This window comes from Macrobrachium nipponense, chromosome 18 (genome assembly GCF_015104395.2).
Source record: "Macrobrachium nipponense isolate FS-2020 chromosome 18, ASM1510439v2, whole genome shotgun sequence".
Lineage (NCBI taxonomy): Eukaryota > Metazoa > Arthropoda > Malacostraca > Decapoda > Palaemonidae > Macrobrachium > Macrobrachium nipponense.
This window is the reverse complement of record NC_087211.1, coordinates 49,791,810-49,818,751: the sequence shown is the minus strand read 5'-3', so window position 1 is coordinate 49,818,751 and position 26,942 is coordinate 49,791,810. Positions and strand designations below refer to the sequence as shown.

Genomic DNA, 26,942 nt, shown 5'->3' with positions numbered 1-26,942 from the left:
AATCTAAATACTATAATAATAACAGTCAACAACAATAAACTTCACTATAGTGATGGAAAATTAAGAATCTCTGTAAATACACCTTAAAAGGGGTGAGGAATAATCTTTAACAAATGACAAAAAATGGGAAGACTAAAACACCTACAAGAAAAAGGATGAGAAAGATTACTGTTATAAATAATCACAAAAGCTGATACAGTACTTTAACACTTAGGGCTACAGATTAAAATTTACTGGGTGGGGATGAGTTGAAGTAGTTCCCACCTTATTGAAAGTACAAGTGAACTCTTAACGGTAAAAATCTTTGTATCTCTACTCTTTGAAGAACCAAAGTAGCAGCCTAGTAAGGTAACTGTTTGTAACTTGTATGAACACAATGTCTTAACTGTGTTCAATTCATAAACCTTCTGTAGGCACAAAAAAAAGATGGTTTGAACAGTTACAGCAGCTACTGAATAACATACTGCGTATGTATTTTGTTCAAGAATCAGAAGAAAACACAAGAGCAGTCAATTGCCCTGAGGGTGCCATAATCAAAATCTCAGCAAATCAAAATGTAATAGATTGTGTTGAATGTGAAGAAAAAAAGGCTTGTTATCAAACATGATCACAATACATAATCCAATTAAAAATTACCTTAAGTATCTTCAGTGCTGAAGACAAAACAGCTGAATTCTTAGGTGGAGTAAAATGGTGTTTCATGTTGAAAGTATGATCAACATTTAAACATAAGTATATGAGCATCCATAGTCTTCATCACAGCTCATTTTCCATATGACATAGGAATATTACTTCATACATGAAAATAGAACCTCTGACACTTTGCCAGATTCCATGCAATATCTGGAATGGTATCAGACCTGAACCAAAATTTTAATCTAAACTTCCCCTCAGCAATGAATATGGCCTTCAGTCTCCCATTTGCTAAAGTCTATACACTCCTCCCAAAAATAACCACATCTAGCAATAACCAGTACAAAATTTCATCCCTAGTCAATTTAGGTGATGAGGGAGAACTGCCTTTACACTAAAAAATGGATGATCATCAAACTGAATGAAGTTACAAAAAGTTTTACAGAATTTTCACCTCTACCTCAAGTTCATGTCTAACTGTAATTTATCCCTAAAGTAATAAATTGAAAAATATATGTAGCATTGTCTTTGATTTAAGAAGATGCAAAAGACATCAAATATGGTCCCCCCGTATTCGCAGGGGATGTGTACCAGACACCCCCCCGAATAGTTGGAACCCCTATAAAAATGCTTAAAATGGCCTATTTTGTTAGTTAAAACTCAACAAAAACCCTCTAAAAATTTGTATACCTTGTTTTTTTAATAGTTTTATCACAAACATGCATTTTCTTATGAAACTGATAAAAAAAATAGGAATTTGTGGATATGTGGATATTTCTTATAGAAAAATACACCGAATAGGTGAATTTCCCGTGAATAATGGGGGTATGTGTTCCAGAGAGAAATCCGCGAATGCGTAAGTCCACACATCTGGAGAACGCGAATATGGGAGCCCGACTGTATGTATACCAATCTCAAGGAAAAAAATTATACAAAACTTAACAGTAACGATGCATTGATGCAACCACTTCAAATGTAGTATTTCTTAACCAGTAAACCATATTCACTGCTTTAGAGCAAATCAAATCAATTACCTATGTAAAATTTTTCAAGCTTTTTTTATGCTTCCTGGAAAAAATATACTCTAAAAGATGGCCTCCACTCATAGTAATATTCCTTAGAACATAATAAAAAATTTGGCCAGCTGAGAAGAAAATGGCAAATATCCCAATATGTCTATCAGCAATTTTCATACGATTAAATCTTACCGTATTATCAAATACCATAATGGATGAAATAAAAAGTATCTTTAAAAAGCATAACCAATGAGCCAAACAGCATTTCTTCTAAACTAAATCAAGCATTCTTCAAGTAATTAGATAAAACCTGCCTTTCATTGAAAGAGTAAAAGAGTGTAAATATGGCTAACTATAAAAAAAATAGCAAACATGAAATTGGCCAAGCATTGTTACCAATTCTTACTCTATCATTTGAAAAAGTAGAAATGATTGCATATATAAAAATATGTACCAGATAAATTAGTCACATAAGTAATGTCTAAGGCTCTCTTTACATACGCAGGGGAACTCTTAACTATTTGCTTTGGTCATCCTTATCCTTAGATAGAGCATAGCATTATTTTTTTCTTCTAAAGCCCATGGCTATTTTATAACATACACATTACTACAAATTAAGTCATGGTAGGTAACATTTTGAAAGCCTAATTCCCTATGCTAACTCTATGAAAATGGTCTGACTAATAGTTCTATCCAATACAGGACTTAAATAGAAAACACGAACCTTTTTTTATCCTTGATGATACACAGCTAGTTTATACTACAGTAGTATACTGCTATTTTACTAAATTATGCACAAGACTGGGATTTAAGCTGGTTAATGCAAAATACTGTATATACCTGTGTATAAACGGTAAAACTTGACTACAGTTCACCTTATCAACTAGAGACTTATTGTGGTTATACATTTCACAAAAAAAAATGTATTACTCTAATTGGCATATCCTTCACTCAGACATTAGTACTAGTAGCAATTACCAGAAAGTTATTATACACGTACTCCAATTCTTCAAAAAAAAAAAAAAAAGTTCTAATCAGCAGAAAGGATGGTGACATGGCTATCTGATTCATTTATATATGTACTGAATCATCAAGTATGTACACATTTCTTTTTCTAAAGTATACCCATACAAATTTAGGAATATTCTGTAAACCTTCTTGTTGCAGATTGACCTCTGCTATTCATGACATAAAATGGAGTGACTCTGTTGAAGCAATTACTGCCCTTTTGATACTATTCATGAGTACTCCCCATAGGGGGCTAATGCTGTAAGTGCACCTCGTGGAGCACTGCATAATATTACTTAAGGTCTCTTTGCACCATCCCTTTAGCCCCTAAATGCCTCACTCATTCATTTTACTGTACCTCTGTTCATATTCCCTTTCTTCCATCTTACTTTCCACCCTCTCCTAACAATTGTTTAATAGTGCAACTATACTATATATATATATGATTTTCCTCCTGTTACACAGTTACAACCTTTTTATTCTCAATTTCCCTTTCAGTGCTGAATGACCTCACAGTTCCCAGTGCTTGGCCCATGCCCAAAATTTTATATTCTATTCTATTCATGAGTACTTCCTGTCATCATTGCTACTTTTAAGATTCCTTATGAGAACTTGCTACCCTGAACATTAATAATCTCATGAGCATATACCAGATCAGTGTATCAGTGTGATGTGGAGATTTTGTATGATCATAATTTTATACAAGTCAAAGTCATTTAGAATAACACTAACCAATAATGACCATACAGTACACATAAATTCCATAGGAATTATCATTAAGTTTCAGGACTTTAAAGCTATGAAATGAGTGAAAGTCATGACATACTCAACTCTGTACTTATATATACATAGATGAGTTATTATTATTCCTCCATGTGCTGCCACCCTTTTGATGAGCACCAGTAGGTTCCTTATACACACCCTATACATATTTCCAAACAGAAACACTCTCCTAACAGGCAGCCCTCGTTAATGTCTGGTCCCCAAGGGTTAGTTTTATTCTCCTGCAACACATAGGTAAGTTTACTGTTCATCAGACTGTTTAACTTCGGAAAGATATACATACAGTATGTTTGCTTTTATGTAATACATTTTATGAAAATTTGATTCCCATCTAGCAAGATAGATATGTTAAATTATAGTAAAAAAAAATTAAAATCAAAAGGATACTGTACATGTATATGATAACAATAGTACTACTGTACAGCAAATATACATGTAATGTAATTCAAGTATGTACGTACTACTTGAAATAAAGCCAAGACTGCATGAAAAATCAAAGGACTGGATATAAATTTTGGGGAGGGAACACATGAATATTATGTAATTGAAAAATTATTTATAGATTGATCATACAGCAATGGTAGCCTGTAGTATAAGAGTCCTGAGGGTACATATAATGAAATTTTCTCTAACATGCCTAACACCTCATGTACCCATGCTAGTATTAAATGAAATGAATCCTCCCCTTCCAGAGGCCATGTGCTTTGTCTTCCGCTAAGGAGATGCAAAAATGGCAAGTCTTTGTTTTCAATGATAATATTCATCTCTCACCCACCAAGATAAAATAGTTCCTGGATTCTCTCAGGTCTAATAATGGATTATAAGATGGAATAATCAGTATGCTGGCTCTCTTTCACATTTTTTTACACTTTTTATTTTTGCCAAGTTAGAGTATCCTCTAACTTGATAAGAGGTATTATTCTATCCTAGCCTCATCATAAGACTAAAATGGTTAGCTTTTAATACAAGAGTACTCCAAAGAAAATGGAAAATTGTTATAAATGGACCAAAAAAGCCTCCATGATCCAAAAGAGCATACATTGGTGTGATGCAAGGAAACCAAGAAAATCACTTCTGATCTGGTAAATTGCAGTTCCTCCTTGTGAGCAAAGCTGCCTACATCTTAAAAAAATCCCAGGTTCTTTTCTCCTTTCCCGTTCAACCACCTCAAGTTCTATAACAAAGATGACATCAAGGCCAGGTTTTCATTCCCTTGCCCACTGTAAATGTAATTTCTCACTGATGATGAGGCTGAATAAATTACTACAGGCATGAGACCAGCTAAACATTTCACTGCAGTAAGATTTAGAATTCTTGAGGCCTGCCTTTATCAGAATATTAGCAAAGCAGGAATATTATCATACAAGTCAAAGAACTGGTCATCCAAGTCTACCTTCATATAATTAATTATAATTTGCCCAAGATCTTTTTTCTTAATATTCCCTCAATAAATATTTTGGAAGAAAGATATCTGTTTGCTTATAGTACTGTACATCCTACAACAGCAAGTTATATTTGAAAGACTAACTTGTATAATTTCTAGAATTATGTTCTTTGCTTTTAAGATCTAACTCACTATTTTTTGTTGTGTCAATTTACTGTGTGTGTGTGCTAAGATTAATTTTTTGCCATAGACACTAAAGTATGGTAGTACGTATATCTAACTAGTGAAGCCTATCTTTTTAAAAGAAGCTCTAACAAGAACACAAATCAGTCAATAATTAGCAGTGCATAAACATATGTTGATTTAATTCTACCGTACTTTGCATGGTAAAACTCTTATTATTATATACTTTTGGTGAATATTAGTACTTACACTGGGCTACAATAAATATCTACACCATACAGCGTACAACAAAAATGTTTGGAACACAGCATAAATCTATTCTTAACATATACATATGGAGACAAGAAACACCATTATAGCAACACTGTCCTTTTTGCTGAAGTGATAGAGAATTTATAGGGATTCATCATTTCTATGCATATATATTTCTATAATATATACAGTACTTTAACATCATTTCAGTGAGATTTAATGTTTCATGAGAGTATTTTTGTCACTGATAGTCAGCCTCCGGGGAGAAAAATTGATACCAAATACTAAAGCTGTTCCATAATTCCAAAACAACAGAGTGTACCATCAATCAAAAGATTTCTTGTTAAGTAGTTATCCAGCACTTCAAGATACCATGACTGATGTCCTTTGTACTATAAAAGATGAAAGCAAACACTTGACCTTAGAATGGATTTACTCAAATCACAAAAGGTTAACCAGAATATAATAAAATCAGAAAGGAAAGATTTGCTATGCCAAGAAATGGAATGTGGATTTCCTTAAAATAAACTTTGACTAACTCAGCCAAACGTACTGTTTCAATGACTTTAATTCCACCTTGGGCACAAAATTAGCCAGCCTTATTAGAAAAAGTAATAATTCTACCCAGCCTCATTAGAAAAAGTCATCATACCATGGTTTAGTTTTGTGGATATTGTATTACGTACATCACTAGTATATTGTAGTCACTTAACATGTGCATTTACATACATACAAGCCAAAAGTAAAAATTAAGACTGGCCACTGATTAGGGTGAGACATGATATGAAATCAAGAAAAATCCCTGGTTCTTTTTTGTTGGGTCTAAATCTATAAAGAAATAACTTTCACAACAGCCATCAAAGCTAGTGTGTAACAATGAAATCCAGTGTGGCTGAAAAAGTTGCATCTTCCACTATTTCTTAACCCTTAAGAGCCAGGCTAAAAAAATACATATGCAGCACCACAGGCCAGGGAAACTTTGAGGTCAGCCAGTTTAAGAAACAAATTACAGAAAGGGAAAGAGGAAGATATGCTAATGCATATTGGTGTAAGAAAAAAAAAAAATTCTCCCTACCACCCACGAGAAGTTGAAAAAGACTATTTACAATCCCTTGTAGGGCTTCTTTTACAAGACAGTCATAAATGTTACAGAGTTAGACATGTTTTTTCTAATAAATAACTTTATTTCATTTTGTAAAATTATATTACAGCTCACACAATATCAAAACAGATAAGAACTAAAATCAATAACAAAATTCTGAGTATATCTGTTGTAAAATATATACGTAAATTTACTGAGATCGAAGATGCAGTAACTTTTTAAATTATACATGTTTCTTCTAATATTTCTAATATTTCTTTGCACAACAAACCCCCTTGAAGTTAAGATCACAACTAACTCATGAGTCGCCTAGTTCATTGATCTGAGCCAGTCTGTAAGTTGCCACTAGTGAATTTATGGGCTACAGAAGTAATGGAACCTCTTTCCTGTCAGATTCTCCCAAATCGATGGCACATAATACTAATGCTCACCATGAGTGAATCTGTCCATCACCTTAAACCTGTTATTGCTACTCATATGAGGGTATCCATTCATAAGGGTTAAAAGGCTTCACTCCCAGGGATAAAAGGGATCCACCTCTTAATTGTTTTTCCGTAACAGAAACAACCTCTTCAACATGAGGGAGGTAGGTTTCAGAGAATACTATACCAAATTAACTACTGCTCTGGTCAGACAATTTTATAGAAACTTTCGGTATACATGGCTTCCACCTAAACAATAGATACTGATTCTTAGAATCTTCGTCTTGGAATATGATAAGACAAGGCAATTGAGACAATAACTCACGTCTCACTGATTTCCAAATTTTATTCAGCCAGATCAAAGACTTATATGCTTTTCACAGTCTTTCACTATATTCACAGTTAAAAGAGCTCAATTACGAAGATAAAATATCTTTAGCCACGTCATTTCCACTAAGCTAACAAATGATGATGTAAAAAATAAAGGGATTTCGACGTAGGAAAAATCTATTTCTGGGCGAGGAAGCCGTGTCGCCCAGTGAAATACGTTCCTTTAGCGCTATTTCTAAGGCAAAATATTGCTATAATACCAGAGAACTGCTAAATTGGACATGCCAGAATATTCTGACTCGCTCACCATTATTAAAAGGTGTCGGTATGGATCTGGGGCAAGTGAAATACACTACCACAGCAGCCTCTCCACTAAAGAACCATAAACAGCATAACTTTATACCAAAAACTGGTATTCAAATTAAAAGGTACAATATACAAAACGACAAATAAACTACCAATCTGCAGTACCAAAAAGAAACAGGTTTGTTAAACTAAAAAGTAAATCGACAATTATGTATGCAGTTTTACAGAGAAGTGCAATTCAAAACATTCCTTACAAGATGACCTGATCAAAATAACAAGGCAAAACCCAAAGTTAACATGGGACTCAACAAATAACTTCAAGGCAAATAGTACCCAGCCTTTTTATTCACTAATTATCTAGACTTCCAGACACTGAAACTTCCTAAAAGTACATGTATAATGAACGGAAATATTACTGTAAATGAAAAAGCATACTTGAAGCAATCATATGATACCTATCAGAAGATAATCCCATAAGTAAAATATACACCAAATGAAAAGTGAAAAGAATGGAGAGAAGGGAAATTCTTGAAGAGAGAAAAAAGCCAGGAAAATATAAAGGCAGCTTGAGTCGAAGAACTGTGGACACAGGAAGACTGACAGATTGTTACTACAGATCTCGGGATTCTACCTCTGCAGTTCTGTGGTGTCTTCCATCATCTTCCTTCATTTCAACCAATCCACAAAATTAGGCTACTTATAATACAGGAATATATTTGTCATTAAACAAATACAGGTTGGTGAAATGAGTGAAATACGTACTATATTAATTGTTAACTTAAGTATATGTATATTGAAATGTCTTTTAATTACTAAACTTTAGCATTTTTCTTCTGTGCTTTGCTACAAAGCAGTTTAGTGCAATTAGCTATTTATTCCTTTCCATTGCAGCATCAAGGAAAGCGCTACTAAAATGAGATTTTTGAAAGTCTCCAGGTGAGGAAAACAACAAAAACTGCCACTTTAAATGGTAAACTAGCTAAACACTACACACAAGTGGGTTTAAATACTTTTTTTTTGGTAAAGGTAAATAAATTTCTGAACATATAGTACATCATAAGGACAATCTGTTCCAAACTTACACTACTCAAGAATACTGCAATTGTGTCTGCTAACCTTGACACCATAATAACTAAGGCATGTGTAAGCTTTAAGAATCAAATACCTATACACAAAAATTGGCTTGAAAGAAAGGGTCTAGCAGCCCTTGCCTCTTCTCTCACTTAACACTTAACTATAGAAAAAACACCAGGAGCTGTAGCAGTTGACATTACAACTACCGGTGCAATATATGCTAATACATCACATCTAAGGCTCTAACATTTGCTGTTGGGCATTGAAAACAGAGTTATCATATTTAGACTTGATACACTTGAAGTTCCAAGCTGTCTTTATCCCTGCCATTAAAATGAGAGCCAATCTTTTTCTAATATAAAATTCTTATCGCAGAACCAATTTAGTTTGAAAAAATATGTCACAATAAAGGAGAATGTCAGCTGAAACTTCGGGCATGCTACATAATAATAAAAGAATTTTGTATACTATAGTATATGTATAAAAGAAAGGGAGAAAAAAAAGTAAAGTTGATGCAGGCAGGTCTTGGTGGCCACATGGAGGAGAGAGAGAAGGCAGGGTTCTATAAGAGTGGGGAGATGAACCTCTCTTACCTGAGAGTCCCTCTAATTGCAGAAACAGATTTTTAAAAAAGTCAAAATATGGTACAAAAGGAGAAACAACATTTTCAAATCAAAGGCTAATTACTGTGCCACATAATTTGGAATAATAATCAAATGTACTATAGTATACCCACAAGGTACTTGAGCTACACTATGTGTAGAGAATGTATTTCTAAAAACAGGAAAAACACCTTATTTGAATCTTAGCTAAACATAGTTAATACTATATGTATAAGCCATTTCCCAGATATCTGCACGAACTCTAACACAGTGAATTTAATTCCATATCTAGCCATTAAGAACCTTATCACTGTTACATGTAACCAAGAAAAACTCTCATACCTCTCCTACAAGAACTATATGAAAAATACATCTTTGGCAGGCACCAGTGTCTTTCAGAAATATTTAACAGACTCTCCTAAAAAGACCAGACTACATGTAATGAGTCAATGATAAATGAACAAAAGATTCTACAAGACATTACTTTCATAACCGTTAAGAAATCTGCCCATTGAATCTATGCCTTTTATTTATAGGACTAAGACATGGAAAGTTGAGTCCTCAAAGTCTGTAAGTTAAATGGAATAGAGAAAAAAAAAGTGCTTCTTATACAGGCAGTCGACAAACTTAGATTTCAGAAGGCAACTCGGAATCAATTTATCCAGTTTATGACTATAACTTGCATATATTGGCCATTTCCTAAGGGTCATATTTTCATTTGCAAGAGGTTCAGTCCTCTATAAGATCTGAAGGATATAGTACCAGTACGTACTATTATCATTATTAGGGGATTTAACCAGAGGCTGAAAGAGTATATCAAGTGTCTTTACTACAATGTAACAGTGATTGGCTAAACAGTACTACATATATAATTCTTCAAAATAAGTTATCCAAATTAAGAATAAAATTCATAATCAGATGAATACTATATAAATCTAAAATACAACAGATTAGAATAAAATCAAGTACAAAATTAATATAGACACCCATGCAATATATTAAATACTACTGTAATATTTATGATTTCTCTAATTCCCAAAATAAAATAAAAAGAGATCAGTGATCTGCAAAAACTTTTACTGAATACCAAAATACGCAAACACTCAAAGCTGGGTTATATTCCCATAACATTAAAACAAGGGAATAACACACTAAATAAAATCTATACTGTACTGTATATGTCAATAAAAATAAATGGCCAGAGAAAGCTTGCAATACACATAAAGAGGTTTGGATAATGGTCTATCCATTACACGAAGAGATGGCAATCCACTCCAGTTAAGTAACAACAATTTATGTAGCACAACTTTTATTCATTAAAACTCCATTGTTCATATGATGCCTTCATTTAGTGTAAGAAATCCTAGTACCTTAATTTCACAATTAATCAATCACTACCAGGAAAAGGAAGATCTCTCCTGCACATGCCCATGCCCTCATATGACAAAGCATTACTCATTTCTTAACTTCCTTTAAAATCCTATATAAGGACAAATGAACCACTTTATTCTGACCCTTAATAGTACTTATTTACTCATAGTATTTTAATTTACATAAATGCACTTATTCATGCAAGAATCTTTGAAGAATTATGGTACCCAACATGAAAACAACATAAAACTTGTGCTATTTCATAAAACAGCCTCCTTCTTGACAGGATGAATGTGTTAGAAATACTAATAAATCCTGGTTTTACATAGGAACAACAACTCTTGTTTTTAATTGGTACTTTTTCAGGCTACTGCAATGAGTTTATTAACACAAACTGAAATCTATATTTGTGGGTATCAGTGAATATGGATGATTTTATTAGCTCTTTGCTATTCAAAATCACTGAATTTTTTTTTAGTAAAACTCTAAACATTATAATACATATATATTACAAAAAGGAATCAAATCTTGTTAAATTTCTTTTCACTAAAAAAACCCAGTTCTAACTTAGCATATATATGTGAATCAATCATACTACATAAGCAAGTTACCTCCTCTCTAGTTTTCTTTAAATATTTTGATGAATGAGACGGAACTTTTATTAATCTTGTTTTTGTTTGTATGGTTTTTTTTACGTTGCATGGAACCAGTGGTTTATTAATCTTGTAGCCTGACTGCTTGCTCAACCTACTGCCCTGCAACTAAAACCAAAGCTCGCACTCAAAAACAATTATGATACTTTACTTCCCACCATCTAAGCTCTCCCAGCTCTATTAAGGAAAAGCCAAATTTAACCACAGCTAAGTTCATGACTATATAAAGATCTCAGTGCCATTATCACATACATCAAATCCTCAACACATTCATTCATACCACTTTCCATGTCTGGGTACATTAACAGATAATGGAAATAAAAATGAAAGATTAATGAAGATTAAGATGATCTAGGAAAAAAAGATAATGATTGTGTTTTTGGTTTGCACACTGGAATGAGGAAGACCAGAAGAAGTAATAGTTTTCCCATAGAAACATGGCTGGAGTATGGTGGGAAGATGGTATACTATCACAATTAAGGAATTGGAAGAAATATGTAATATCAAGTTTGGACATGTAATGAGAAGGAATGGGGAATAGTTGGTCAGAAAAGCAGTAGATATTGAAGTATAGTATTAGTATGTTGGAAATCCATAGGTCTAGACTTAATGGGAGTTCAGGGAGAGAGCAGAAAAACAGAGAAGTATGGGAAGCACTCATTTCATGTCCCCTCCTTGATGGGAAAAGCTGACATAAAAATATTAATGGTGAATGGGAAATGAAAATACTCAGCATAACAGTGATAAATTATCCTAACAAGGGGAAATATCTTAATAAGTAAGCAGAAATATGACACTAGATTTACACCTTTGCATACACTTCAGAAAATCCCAAGAGAATCTATCATTTTGAGACATCAATATTCCAGTAAGTTATGTATTCCCTTGGTATTGTTACACAAAGAACATAACCATGACAAGAGTGTTTGCTAGTTTCCTATTCTATGAAAAATAAGTTATAGGTGTCCTCATTAAGAAGAAATCCTTTTAACTATTGTATCTATATAACAACAAATAAGTTTACTCAACAACAAACATCATACAAGAAAGTTTCTGATTGCTAACACAGCTTCCCTTGAATGTATAATTATCAGATAATTTTAGGGTTGAAACACCTCATCAAATTACAGTTTCACAAAAATGAAGATTGAGAATATTTTCAAACCATTACAAAGAGTAGGAACAAAATTAATCTTGCAAAATTATAGGAAAGTTTGACAAAAATAAAAATATAGAGCATATTTAAAGTTTTTACTCTACTAAGGTATTTATCTAGAAATCAAATTGTTGTCTATTCAAGAACTTAAGCACTGTGCAATTACACAAGATATAAATGAAGGTGACACTTTATTGTTTTAGGGCAAAATGATCGATCGCCTCCAAAGTAGGATAATTAAAGATATACCAACCTGATCTTATCCATAACTTTTTGTGAGGATCTGAATCGGTTGAATCAAGACTAGTCGAATGACCCAACCCCTCACCCTCACTTGGAGATCCACTACTAATAATTTCTGAAAAGTTAATGGGAAGATAAAGTTCTCAATTCTTGTCACTCCTGAATGTAATGCTGTTTCACATAATTCATTCATCCTTTTGTATTGAATTATACACTGTATGTTTAATGGCAGTGCTATTTTCAAGGTGCTGATACATATCCTGTCAATATACTTAACTTACTTTACATCCTTCTGACAGTCCTAAAAAGCTAAAAAGAACTTCCACAAACACAATGAACTATATCAGCAAAAGAAAGAAGTACTACTCACTATCTGCTAGCATTATCTCCATGGTTTATATCACAATATTTAAAATTTAACAAAATACACGAAAAACACAAAGGAAATCTCTGAAGTATGCACTACATCGACAACAACTGGTTGAAACTATATATAGCAGTCTCTATCTGTTGGTATAGCAGGTGTTCCCAGCCTACAGGTTACAGGTGAAGATAATTTATCCTTTTTTACAGAACACCTGTCGAATGATTCATCAACATATTTGTGTGTGTAGGATTTCATGTGTATATGTAGCATTTTTTCTGCTGTGTAAATGATTAATATCCCTCCTTATATGTTACTTACGAATGTGAATATTGGGATGTATACTGGAAATGATAAAACTGATGACACTTAAACACAGCATCAGCATTTAGAAACAGGTTTGATACTCTTAATCAGTTAATCTTTCCAAGACAAGTTTGAAGTAACCTACATTTGTAATATAAATCTGGAAGCATCAAATATGACTAAATTTTAGGATTCCCATTAAATATGTTCAAAAGATCAGAACTGATACATGAAAAAACAGACTAATTAATGAATGAATACAAAATATAGAGGGCCAGAAGGTCAAGACAAATCAAAATGATGTGTTAGTATGACTAAAAGAAGAGTTAGACTATAGAAGATCACAGATAGAAAGGATAGAGCAAAGACAAAAAGAGAAAGAAACCTAAGGAACACTTCTAAATATTGGGAAGGGAGTAGATATTGTACCATCAACAATAACAGAAAGTTACCATGAAAGCTGGAAGTATGATAATGAAATCTAGCCAACAGAGACATGCAAATGTCAAATGCACCATGGGTAGCAAAAGCAATGACAAAAATTCCCTCTGAGAAGGCTATTCACCTGTATGTGTTGCCAGAAATAAATTTGTATTATACATGTGACATTATGCTAATCTAAGAAGTATTAGGGACAACAACAGTGGGAAATTGCTGTTATTAATTAGGCAAATGCTAACTAAATGTAAATTTATTTTCTATGTAAAAAACCATATTTACATAAACTTCAAACTTGGTTTAAATAAAGGAAAAGTGTTTCACAAACTGTCCATGAGATAATTGTTCTGGTATCACATACTATATTTGGGAGCGTATAGGATTACAGAAGGGCAAAGTTGCAAGACTAGGAGCACTGGAACTGTATAGAAGATGATCTGCATGAAAGATGAAATGCAAACAATGTGGAATTTTCACTACAAGAGCAAGTTATGCATCCATCAGGATAAATAAGAGGAAGAAAGTTGGTTTTATAAAAGTTGTTGAAATGTTTTCAGTTGATGACAAGGTCAGGATTATGATTTTCCCATACAAAAACCTCCAGGTACAGAGTACAATGGATCACACCCAAGCAAAGAAAGGTGGGTCTATTCATCATTGAGGAAAGCTCTGCTTATTTCCTTTTCTTACACTGAAGCAAAGTTAATTGCATGATACTAGTTACCCAGCAGCCAAATGAGCATGACAACTAGAATACTGAACATGATATTACTTTGACAGGTGCTTCCTTCAGAATGAACACCGGTATCCAATACTGTAGTGGGTTTGAATAGTTTAATCTTTTATTACCCGATTCATTATTCCACAAAACCTCAAGTAAAAATTCGAAGAACCCCATAAGGGCTCATAACGGGCACAAGTAAGGTTGCTAAGAACCAGTGTCAAATCTCAGTTAGGAGGCTTGAGTTATTTTGATGGACAGGACTGCTCAAAACTTTATAAGAGCATAGAGATCTCCCATGAAAAAGAAAAATCCACTTCATTCTGACAAAGAAATATTCCTAAAGCGGGCCTATAGCCCTTAACGGTTAATAAAGAGAGAAGCTTTTCCCTACATAGGAAAATGAGGAAGTCAGCTACTTGCTGAATAGAAGTTCCAACAGATTAGCGGAAAGCACTCACATGTATGCACTTCTATGAAAGTCAGGAAGTGAGAGCTTCTAGCCGGTGAGATTAGGGGCTCTCCCTAGCAGAGGTCTCACCTATTATCTACCTTCCACTTTTCTTATTTCAATCTACTATTGAGTACTCAGGTTGTTCATCCTGCCTGATAACCTGCCTGATAATTAACCTTCAAACCCTGTAAGATTTATAGGCCTTGGCAAGAGCCAAGGTTTTAAAAAACCCTATGCTTGTGCAACCCTGGAACTTGCAGTAAAATACAAATTCCATGTCGAGGAGGTTTTGAGAAAGTGTACCTAGAACTGTAATTTTTTTTTCAAATGTTTAACTGTGTGTATTAAGGATATCAGCCATGCAGTAAAGTGAGGGCACTGCTATTTTTATTTTGTTTATTTTATTCATCCTGTCTGCCCTAGCTAGTTTGATAATAGTAAAGGGGTAGTCTCAAGGGTGTTTGGATGTGGATATAATTTCGATGTTACCAGGTGTGGGTTTTTAGTGATAAATGTTACATGAGGACAAGAAAAGTAAAGAATGAACCATGAAATTTAGGCTATAAAGCCTGGCACTGGACCATTTTTAGCACTTAAGACAGTAAAATGAAGGAGTTGGAGTGTATGAGCATTAAGATAAAAAGATAAAAAATAAATATGAATTAAACTGAAGATCTATTGGGGAAACTGGGAAAAAACTCCACAGTTGTGCTTAAAAGTGATAGTTAAGAGGTTGGACAGCAAGATGAAAGAAAGGAAGTGGAAATGGAGGTAAGATAAAAGATTAAATGTGGGTGTAGCTAGGGACCCAAGAATGATCAAATATGCTTACATATATGCTATTTTATTTTATCTTGTATTTGACCTACCTCTGCTGAGGTCCTAACATGGCTATCTGCCCTACCAATTCAAATGAATATTTAAGAATAAATAAATTAAAAGGGTTTATTGGAATTGGACATACAAGTAATCAAATTTGGTAATCTAAGTAGATAATTTTTTGGCTATACCTGCTGGAGTGAAAATTTCTCATTAGGGTGGTACCAACTGAAGCGCACCTTGTGTGGCACATTTCAAGTGGAACTAAAGGTTTTTATGTCATTTTAGCACCAGCTGTTTGACTTTCTTCCTTTTATTTTGCATCTATTCCCTCTGGTCTGCTCCAGCTTCATTACTTTTACCATTCTCCAATTTTTGTTTAAGCACAAATCCTTCTGGAAAGCCTGATCAGACTAGGAATATGGCACAATAGTCTTGTTAAATCTTGCTAAACTTATTTACAGTATAATTACTATGCTGGGGAAGGCTGACATTCAATTCTCCCCATTTATGAACATATAATTTAGCTTACTTTGTTGTTTCTGCCTTTGATGTTTAAGTATGTACAGCAAATTGTATACTTCATAAACACTCATAGATGAACATTGATAATAACATAAGACAAATGTTGATACCATGGTAGAAGAAAAACTGTAAATGCCCATGAGAATGAGGGTCATAGTAGAGTATCCCAATCAGGAAGTGAATGATTCATTCACCTGAAGGAAATTTTTGGTACTCTGAGCAACTATTCTACTCTTACCTGAATATGCAGTTTTTCTAGTCAAGATAGTTGGCTCTTAGATATAAATTTAGACCTTACGGCTTTCCAAATTTTAACTGCCTACGCAATTAATAAAAGTTTCTTCTTTTAAAACTTATTTATAAAAGTTTCTTCTTTTAAAACTTATTTATAAGTAAATTAATGTAGGTAAATGTACATATATATGTACAGCAAGAATCTTCTGAGTTACTTTAAAGATTAATGCTGATAAACTAATGTCTTTCTTTGTGCAATATAATCTGAGCACAGTGTAGATATTTCCTGTTGTTAATTCTTTTATTCAATTAAGAAAATGCTTCACCTCACCTGGCCTATATCGTAGTTTATCATAAGGATCGGGTCCTGTCGCATGTAGGGAGTGGATTGAATTAAAAGAACGAGAGGACACGCACGTACTGGCTCCCTCAACACCATCCTTTGCTTCACCATCTTTTGCCTCACCTAATTTTAATATAGGATGCATTATCTAAAGGCATTCTATTGACTGAAATTATAAGGTCTACTGATCAAGAGTGCTCTTGAGATACATCATTAAAATCATTTTAATGTAGAACAGCACGTCTAAAACAACTTCTCAGGGAAACAATATCCAAAATTCAACTATACCACTGATAAAAGTTTTTACGATTCACCTGTCTCTTTCTTCTCATCAACGTACTCCACATTAATGGCACAGTTCACAGCTTGCTGTTCCTCAGTCTCCCCACTTAAAGTTCTCATTGCCAGTTGCTGGAATAACAGGGAAACAGGAAAGTCAATACTAACTAAATACTTGCAAACATACATAAAACCTAAATACAGTGGAACCTCTACCATTGGTTCCTGATGCTAGTCATCGCCGGAAGATCCTGCTCTCCTATTGGTCAGCATCTGTCCCATCATACCTCTATGTAAAGGCATTCCTTGACCATTTTTTGCGGCAGCGTTATCGTAACATGTGGAATTTGTTCGTTCACATATATTTCATTTGTAAACGTAAATTCGTGTTAGTGATTTTGCTTTCGTTGTACTGTAAGTTACTTTATCGTGTTGTGTGTGAACTTATGACTTACGTTATTAGTCATGGGTCCCAAGAATGTTGCTGAAGTTCACGGAAAGAAGAGGATGCTTTCTATGGAGACAAAGATGGAGATAATCAAGAAGTGTTAATGTTTTCTGCCATTTGTTAATGTGTTCCGTAAAGTTTAGTGTTAATGTTTTCTGCCATTTTTTAATGTGTTGAGTTAAGTTAAGTCTTCATGTTTTCTGCTGTTTGTCCTCCCCATCTGTCACCACTTTTGGACATCACCTCACTCGAAAGGTAAGGTTCCACATTTTACTACATATACCCTGTACACTAATACACTTTATTTACAGGTACAGTAACGGTTAGAGGTTAAGTATTGAATGGTCCAAATTGTTGTATTTCATTGTTTATTGGTCAATTTAGCTTTATTATAAAATTTCTACTGGGTGTTTTTTCTAGGGCTTGGAATGACTTAGGCAATTTACATGTAAAAACGTAGTTCTAGATACGAAAACATCAGGTTACGAAGGCCGCTTCAGAACAGATTAATTTCGTAACCTGATGCACTACTGTAAGAGCCTAGCATGTGGTGACAATTGCAAATCGGTTACCAAAATGTAGCAAGTATATTTTAGTATACTACTTACAGATATAACAATGGTTTACAAGTGTGTTTACACAACGGGCAAACCATTAATGTACCAATGTATATATAATAGGTTTAAATGAGTGATAAAATAAGAAGCTCTGGCTGATAATTTCAGTGGTGGAATTTAAGGTACTACCTTTTTTATTTTTTTTTTAATTTTTTATTTTTTTTATTTTGTCATATGTTCTGTCATAAAAAATATATATATATATATATATATATATATATATATATATATATATATATATATATATATATATATATATATAAGAGTGATATGTAAGCTCTTAATCACATTCCCAATATAACTGGCACCTACTACGGTAGACAATATATTTATGTTAAGTAAAAGCATGATGTTTTCTCCTCTTATGTTCAAGTCTAAATGGCTATAAAAGTTAATAGGGAAGTTTCCTTTCGTAAAATAGCAACAATCCATCCTCATATGTTCATTTATGTCACAAGTCTGAGCATTTCCTTTTTACAACATATGCCAGTTTAAGATTTTCAAGGACTGGATGATTACCGTTGAAAAGGTACATCTGATTATGATAAAAAAATTTATAAATGTAAAATTACGTTTGAATTACTGTTGGTACACACACGTCTGCCCTTCGATTAATTTAATAATATTTCCTGTATCTAGATGTTACATTACCAAGAGCTTTTATCATTTTAGGAATCTTCCACTACTGTCTCCAATGCCAGTGGTGGCAAGAGCCTCATAGTTTGCATCCAAACTGGTCTGGATCATCAGACTCTTGTGCTGGGAGCCTAGCTGACACTATCATGTCCCAAAGGTTGTGCGAAGGCAATATCCAAGACATTTTCACCTCCTTGTCATCACTATCTCATCTATATATGGAACTTCCATAATTTCCCTTAAGGTAGTTTAGTCTATACAGCCATCTGATGCATAATATTTTTCTTCAAGCTTTATTCCCAAATGAACATTATCTTAAAGACTGATAATCTCTATCAATTAATTTTATACATCATTAATTGCTATCTGTTTATTGAATACAATCTTTCCATTGTCACCCTCTTTCCCCTCTGACACAGCGTGGACACACTTATTAGAGAGCTGATATCTCATTTAGGGTGGTTTCTCATTCTCTACATTAACAGGATACTTTTTTGCTGAGTATGTATAAGGTCACAAATAGTTTGTATGAAAAACATTTATTTCTTCAAGTATATTTTTAAAAATGTTAACCATGAACTGGAGAAGTGGTGTTAAACTTTATGTACATAATCCGTACTGCATGACACCTAAAATAGACTTGGAGATACCTAATAAACTGCCAAATCCTAATTCAAACTTAGCAGTACTCAAAGTGACCCATGTGTTACTAGTTATATACTTTGAGTACAAAGACAGAAATGATACAAAACTATGATCACTTTACCTTATAGTCTACAAGTTTTTTTGGGATTGCTTGATTGAAGTGATTTTTGAAATGATATTTAAAGCCAGTCTTTGGTGACTCTGGAGTGTTCGTAGGAAGAGTAGAAGGTTCAGATGATGATTCAGACTGCATCAGTTCCTCTAATGTTGGTCGAAACTCCTTCAGGTTCTCGAGCTTGAAAGTTTCCTAAAAGAAAATATATGTAAAATAACCCTATAATAAATTATGTAAAACAACCTGAATATACATAAAAGGAAAATGTAGTTCTATATGAGCAAAATGTAGATATGCATGTCAAATACTAAAAAATGAAAGAGGGTTTACAAAAAAGGTATACATAATTAGTAACCGAAAGATATACTACAGTGATGTAAAACAAGTTAGACCATCCACTTATGGTTAAGATATCAAGAGGAAAAGTAAAGAACAATATGTAGTGTACTTTTAGTTTGCTATTTAGATATGGTCAAAAGAAATGTTTGTTTTGAAAAAAATAATTATAGAATATATATAAAATATATATTATATATATAAAGGTATATATATATATATAAATGAAGTATATATACATATATATATATATAATATATTACATTTAGGTATTTTGATATATATATTATATATATACATATATATATATTATATATATAAAAAATAATATTATATTATAGACATAATATCTAATATATATATATATCTATATCTATTTTTTCTTCTATCTATTTATATCATATATCTATATATTATTATATTCTCTATATATATCTTAATATATATATATATTCTATATATTATATATATATATATATATATATATATTATTTAAATAGATATATCTAATATAAGATCTTATATATATATATATATATATATTTCTATATATATCATATATATACAGTGGACCCCCCGTATTCGCGTTCTCCGGATTCGCGGACTCACACATCTGCGGATTTCTCTCGGGAATGTTTCCCCGCATTATTCGCGGAAAATTCGCGCAGTTCGCTGTATTTTTTTATGAGAAATATCCACAAATTCCTGGTTTTTGTGATCATTTCATCATAAAATGCACTTTTGGTGATAAAACTATTAAAAAAACCAAGTATGAAAATTTTTAGTGGTTTTTCTTAAGTTTTAACTAACAAAATAAGCTGTTTTTAGCGCTTTTATAGGGGTTCCAAACATTCGCGGATTCTAACTATTCACGGGTGGTCTGGTACGCATCCCCCGCGACTACGGGGGGAACACTGTATATATATATATATATATATATATATATATATATATATATATATATATATATATATATATATATATATACGTGTGTGTATATATATATATATATATATATATATATATATATATATATATATATATATATATATATATATATATATATATGAAAAAATTGAAAGTTTTTATTTAAGCTTTCGGAGAGTACATTCTCTCCCTCTTTCAGAAAGAGAAATAAAAGTTACATAAACTGAAAACAACGGTCAAGGTAAAAGAAATAACATACAAGCATTATGGTTGTATTAGAACACGGATACAGTGTTTAACTTTGCTTATTATAATATTATATATATATATATATTATATTATTATATATATATATATATTATCTATATATATATATAATATAATATATACTACTATACATATACACATATATGAATCATGCAGGAAGTTTAGTGAATTTATTGATACTATATAAGATTATCAAAAAACATATCTGCTGCTCACAGAAGATTCAGAAAAGAGAAATCCAGTTAAAAATGAGGCTTATATTTCTAAATAAGCAAATCAACTTGTATTTTTTATTTATCTGCTCATGTGGTGAACAATTGCTTATGAGAATGATAAAGGGTTCCATTAAAACAAACATCACAAAAGGTGACATTGTTACCTTGGCAACTTAAATAGATCTATGGCACTGTTACCTTGGCAACTTATATAGATCTATGGCACTGTTACCTTGGCAACTTAAATAGATCTATGGCACTGTTTTACCTTGGCAACTTAAATAGTCTATGGCATTGTTACCTTGGCAAACTTAAATAGATCTAAAGTGTCTTCAAGAGATGTAACTTAGTAATTATTGCATAAAAATTGCCTTCAGCTTCACTTATAAGAAATACAGTTGCTTTATAAAATAACTGTGATCATGAAAGGATGAAATCTCAAGGTTTATGGAATTCTGTATGTAAAATCCAGCTTTGGAAGAGCAGAATTAATAAATTATTTTTTATATAAATACCATCCCATTAAATTTAAACTCACCTTAATCATTTCTTTCATAGTAGGAGACCGATGACTTTCTTCAGGGCTTGGGGGCAACTGTAAAGGAGGGGTACTAGGTGGTTTCTCAGGCTGTGAGGTGTGCGTTCTGAGGAAGCATTTGAATTTGCTGAAGCTACTGAAAAGACAGACAGCCTGGAAGATATGTTTGAAGAAATCCCAGAGAGCAAATCATTGGAGGTGTGAAGGGCAGATCGGAGACGTGTTCTGAGGAAACCACTGCCCGTTTCATTTGTAGTAGCCGTCATTTTGTTTGGCTGGCAAAAAATAACAATCTTATTAAATTGAGATCTTTTGGTTGGAGTACTGCAAATGTGCCCATATTTGGCCCTTACCATAAAATATTTCCCATTTTAGTTCATGCATGCCAGTCATTCTATGATTACTAATGCTAAATGCAAGAATTTTGTGGGGGGTGGGGGGACAAGGGGGTGATATTGTGGAACTTACCAGGTTATTCTAATACTAGCATAAACATCTGGGGAGAAAGAGCATGAGCACGCGTGATTATAGGAAACTGTCAAGTATAAGAACCATTTTTAGGCCATCAGACATTTAACCTACTTCTGTCTGAGTTGTCAGTTTGCATGACTGTTACATCAGATTGAACCTAACAGTATTCCAGAATATAAAAACAAGAGCTTTGACTTCCTATATATTCCCAGAAAGTGTAGCATATGGAGTTAAACATGCTGTCTAGGCTTTAATGTTTCACTATCTCAGGCTTTAAAGGTTGAGCAACACTTACAAAACAGGCAAATATCACTATACTAAATAACAACAAACCAAAGTAAGCTATATAAGTGTGAAAAATGTAAAATTAACTGCATTTCTTAGTAGATCTAGCCCTTATACTGTGGCGAACTAGACTGCGGCAGTTGACCTTTTTCTATAGAATATTACCTCCTGAACAAGAATTTAAAGTAATATTTTTTTGGCTGGCTGTAATTAACCTGTAATTTACCTTTGAACTCTATCCTACGGTAAGGGGGACCGACGGGAATGCGGGGTTTTGGGCGGGGTAAAACACTTGGGAGAATTACGCCTTAAACTCTATCCATAGGAAAGCGGGGGTTATGGGTGGGGTAAAACACTTTGGGGAAGGTTTTGCCGTGTTATTGTGTTATTTCCTTTTATTTATGCCATTTGAAACATGAAATAAAAGCTGAAATAAAGCAATAAATAAACCAATAATGGAGCTGTTACATAGCCAAAATCCACCTATTACTACTGCTATTACGACGCAGAATCCTACTGCGCATGCGCCATGTTATAGGAGACTAAGGAGGGCTTTTGTTTCAGTCACCAACTCCTTATATATGTTACACTTCTAAGCTTGCCTTCCTTTAAGGGGGGGTACAGCCTTCCTTTACGGGCGGGGTACGGCTCCCCCAGTCAGGTAACACATTCTTCTAGGTTAGGTTGGTTAGTTTAGTATCATAACCTAGCTATATGTTACACTCCCTATTGGTTATGTATCCCACGCCCCCTACCAGAATTCAAATATGGCGGTTTGTTTACGTTTCTTGACCCCGAACCAAAACTTCAAAGATTGTTCAGTTGAAGTAGACTGTGGCAGTTAACGTTTTCCTATGTTATTTTACTTACTTTACAAGAACTTAAGGTAATATTTTGCCGGTCGCCTGTAACTAATCTATTATTTACCTTTGAACTCTGTACATCGGTACATCGCACCCCTTCTACTAACATGTAGTCTTCAAGAGTAAATTACAGTTTAATTACAGTTGGCCGAATAAATATTACTTTAAATTCTTGTTCAGTAAGTAAAATTACACAGGAAAACGTCAACTGCCATAGTCTACTTTACCGCAGAATGAGGCCTTAGAATTACCTATTTCTTTAAAAGTACATTAAAAAATCAATGGCAGACTATAAACTACATTAGTTTGATAATAGCTGGAAAGAGCAGACAAAAATACCCTCAATATAAAAATATTTAGTGTGAAACTTACAGAGTTATAAAATGCAGCATCTGCATCTCAGGGGTAACACTAAGCACTGTAGCCGTCTACTATGACTTGATCTATCCTAAGCATCCTTATTAGTATAGTAAGCACAGCTGCTAGAGGGGACTTCACCATCACCTACCACAGAAAGCGCAGTCATCATATACAGTCTCAAATAAAGCTAGGCATAAAAACAGCATCTGCTCTCTCATGAATTAAAATTTTACTAGTCGTAAACCTAACCTTACCTGTTTATTACCTAGCTTAGAAATAGGGTAGTTAGGCGGCTGGGCCAGAGCTTCAGAAATGGCAGATTTCTTGTAGTTAACTAGTGCTTGGCCTTATCTGTCTTAGGAAATAGACCACGTGTCCACATGCACCAAAGGCTAGGCAGAAGATTATAATTTTATCATTGGAGATAAACTACTAGCTCTCATCTCTCGGCAGGCCAGGCTCGCTGCACTTGATATGCCAGGCTACCGGTAGAAGCAGGTACAGCCTACTCTAATGAAGTTGATGTTTGCTTGAAGATATGATGTCCCCGGCGCATTTGTTTACAAATTTGAGTTGGCACAGCCTTCTAACCCATTTCTCCTTCTTTATAAAAGCCGCTTGGATCACGTTCACCTCTGCTGATAACGCAAGTATTAGGCCATCATCGCTCTCCCCCGGAAATCCTAAGAACAGCTGACCAACTTGACAGCTACAGAGCAGGCGCGACTTCTTATGCAGCAGTTAGCATCGTCTGCTGTACTGCCCCTTCAAAGGATAATCAGGAAAAATCACTCGAAACTAGGTTAAAATTAAAACATTCTCGATTAGATGATTCTTTGTCTAAAAATGTACACAAAAAGATAAAATTTGTATTTATATGTTATATATCACGTAAATAAAACTCCTAAAATGAAGAAAGAATGATATTATTTTAGTAATTAAATGATTTGATTTTAGTTCCTGATAAATGTTGGGGAAAACACACACCATTACGTCTGGCAGGGTAGCAAAATAATGTTTGTCTTATAATTTTATCATTTAAGAACTTACAGGCTGGTCAACTAACACTATATCAATAGCATTAAAATATAGATGGAATACTTATGTGTTATATGCAGAGTATATAGTAAAAAAATGTATCCTCTGTGTTGGATTTGTGGCGTACGAGAGATTTTTCCCGCAGCGTGCCTTTGTCCGGTTCGGTTTACTTGTATTTATGGATAGTAAAAAATTGCTAATTATTAACAATTTAATGAGTGAAAACAAGTTTAAATGATAAAAATAAAGTAAATTTATATGATTTTGGCAACTGATTCATATATATAAAATACTGCTTTTATAATACGAACACCAATGAAATATAATAAAGGATTTCGAACGGCGACAGTATTAGTTGTAGAATAAACTGTGCAGTGTAAAGATCTGTGTGAATTTTGTCTCGTTTGTAATGCTTTAATGCCTCATATTTTATATTGCTATGGGTAAGTCTTTGTCTTAGCGAGTTTTAAACTGTATGGCTATTGCTTTAGCGACAGGTTTTCTTAATGAGATATCGTGAAATACCCCAAAGTTAAGCATTATGACACCTGCTATCATGACAGGTGTCAGTACCCAGTAATTGAAACAAGGACCTTGAGAAGTACCTGGGTAGTGGGATTCATTGTGCCTATTCCTACGGAATGATGACTTATTACTGATCACTAATTTGAGTATTTGTCATATTGTAGGGACTCTGATTATGCGTTCGAGTGCAATTATGCCCAAGAACGCAGCGCCGTCGCAAAATCGTAGTTGTTACTGTCGAAGCTATTGTACCGGTAGGCTTAACTGCCGTTGGGTATTCTTCAATAGCTGATTGACTTAGCGGTGCTTTATTTCATATTTGTCTATTGCCTAGGAACGGTTATTTGTTGTCAAGTTCATATTAAACTGTATGCGTTTGTCAATAAATAACGCGATTTTTCATCTAGTGACAACGTTTACGTTAAGCCTAGTAACAATTCATACGGGTAGATCATGCCTAAGAATAATGGCAATTGATAATTAACATTAAAGCTGACGTCGATATGTGTGTTTAAGCTGAATATTCTTGGATTTATTTTAACATGTCTTATCCTTGACATGCCCTGGGCTTTATACTACCTACCCTACAGGTGGTCAGTGTTTACGTTCCTCTCTAACCTCAGCGGTTTTTGAAGTCTAGCAGACTAGAACTAGTATATAGTGCGGTGTTGCGGCATACATTTAAAGCTAATAGAATATTGTTTCATGGCACACACATGATGCTCTATGGGTATTAATTTTTTTATAAGTATGTAGTAGTTAATATTTTTTTATATAAAAAAATGTTGGCAATATAATATGAAGAAAATGTAGCAGTTTTAAATTAAATTTTGCAGATATTTATGTTATCTATCCAATCCATAGTGTAAAATTTTCTTGGTTATTACCTGTTATTATCAGTTCTTTAATATTGTTCATTTATTGAGGTGGATTACTTTGTAGTAAAGATAAAGATGTTGGGTTATTTTTTAGAATTTGTAAACTATCATTTGGAAGTGCAACTTTGTGAATATTGAACTGTTATATTATTGGGTTCCATGAAAGGGAAAATTTAGTAAAATAAAGTGAAGTATGAAATTTGTAATATATATTAAATAGATTTATGTAAAATGTAACTAACAACAATATTATTACTATTATTGTTGTTGTTGTTGTTACAGGCTGGTGTCAATTAACTTGCAAGCCAAGATACCACACAGTGGAACAGCCATAGGGAAATAAAGAAAAAATGGCTGTTAAGAGGCAGAATTTAAACAAATTTAGGTGCAAATAAGAAAGTAGCAATGTATGATTATATAATGGCTTTATATATATATATATATATATATATCTATATATATATATATATATATATATATATATATATATATATATAATGTACGATATATAAGTAAATACGATATATAAATATGTATTTAAAATATATAAATATATATATCATGTGTATTATATATGCAATATATTTATGTATTTTATATTTATATACAGAACATATACACACAAATTAAGTGGCAAATATCTTTTAGTTGTCTTTAATTCATTTAGAAATTCTTGGCAGCAACCTAGAGGGAAGTTTAATGGATAAGTGCATCTGCCCCGGCAACATTTCGAATATGACACCATTTGGCTGGAGGGCCAAATGGTTAAAGAGAATT

At 33.3% G+C, this 26,942-nt stretch overlaps 2 protein-coding genes across 6 annotated transcripts in view; one reads left to right on the top strand and one right to left on the bottom strand.

Annotated features, from left to right (window-relative positions):
- The window catches only part of LOC135197040 (uncharacterized protein KIAA0513-like), a 59,096-nt gene extending 34,654 nt beyond the window's left edge, over window positions 1-24,442 (bottom strand). Inside the window, 7 exon segments of the mRNA XM_064223975.1 lie at window positions 12,529-12,633; window positions 16,711-16,845; window positions 17,037-17,133; window positions 19,469-19,654; window positions 21,746-21,840; window positions 21,843-22,020; window positions 23,979-24,442. Coding sequence (XP_064080045.1) covers window positions 12,529-12,633; window positions 16,711-16,845; window positions 17,037-17,133; window positions 19,469-19,654; window positions 21,746-21,840; window positions 21,843-22,011 — 787 coding nt within the window. The 5' untranslated portion in view covers window positions 22,012-22,020; window positions 23,979-24,442.
- Window positions 24,443-25,097: 655 nt separating this feature from the next.
- Window positions 25,098-26,942, top strand: part of LOC135197036 (CD2-associated protein-like) — a 434,027-nt gene continuing 432,182 nt past the window's right edge. For all 5 annotated transcript variants that reach the window (XM_064223952.1, XM_064223951.1, XM_064223954.1 and 2 more), the window contains exon 1: window positions 25,098-25,205. In XM_064223952.1, the coding sequence (XP_064080022.1) occupies window positions 25,202-25,205 (4 nt within the window). In that variant the 5' untranslated portion in view covers window positions 25,098-25,201. The remainder of the gene's footprint in view (window positions 25,206-26,942) is intronic.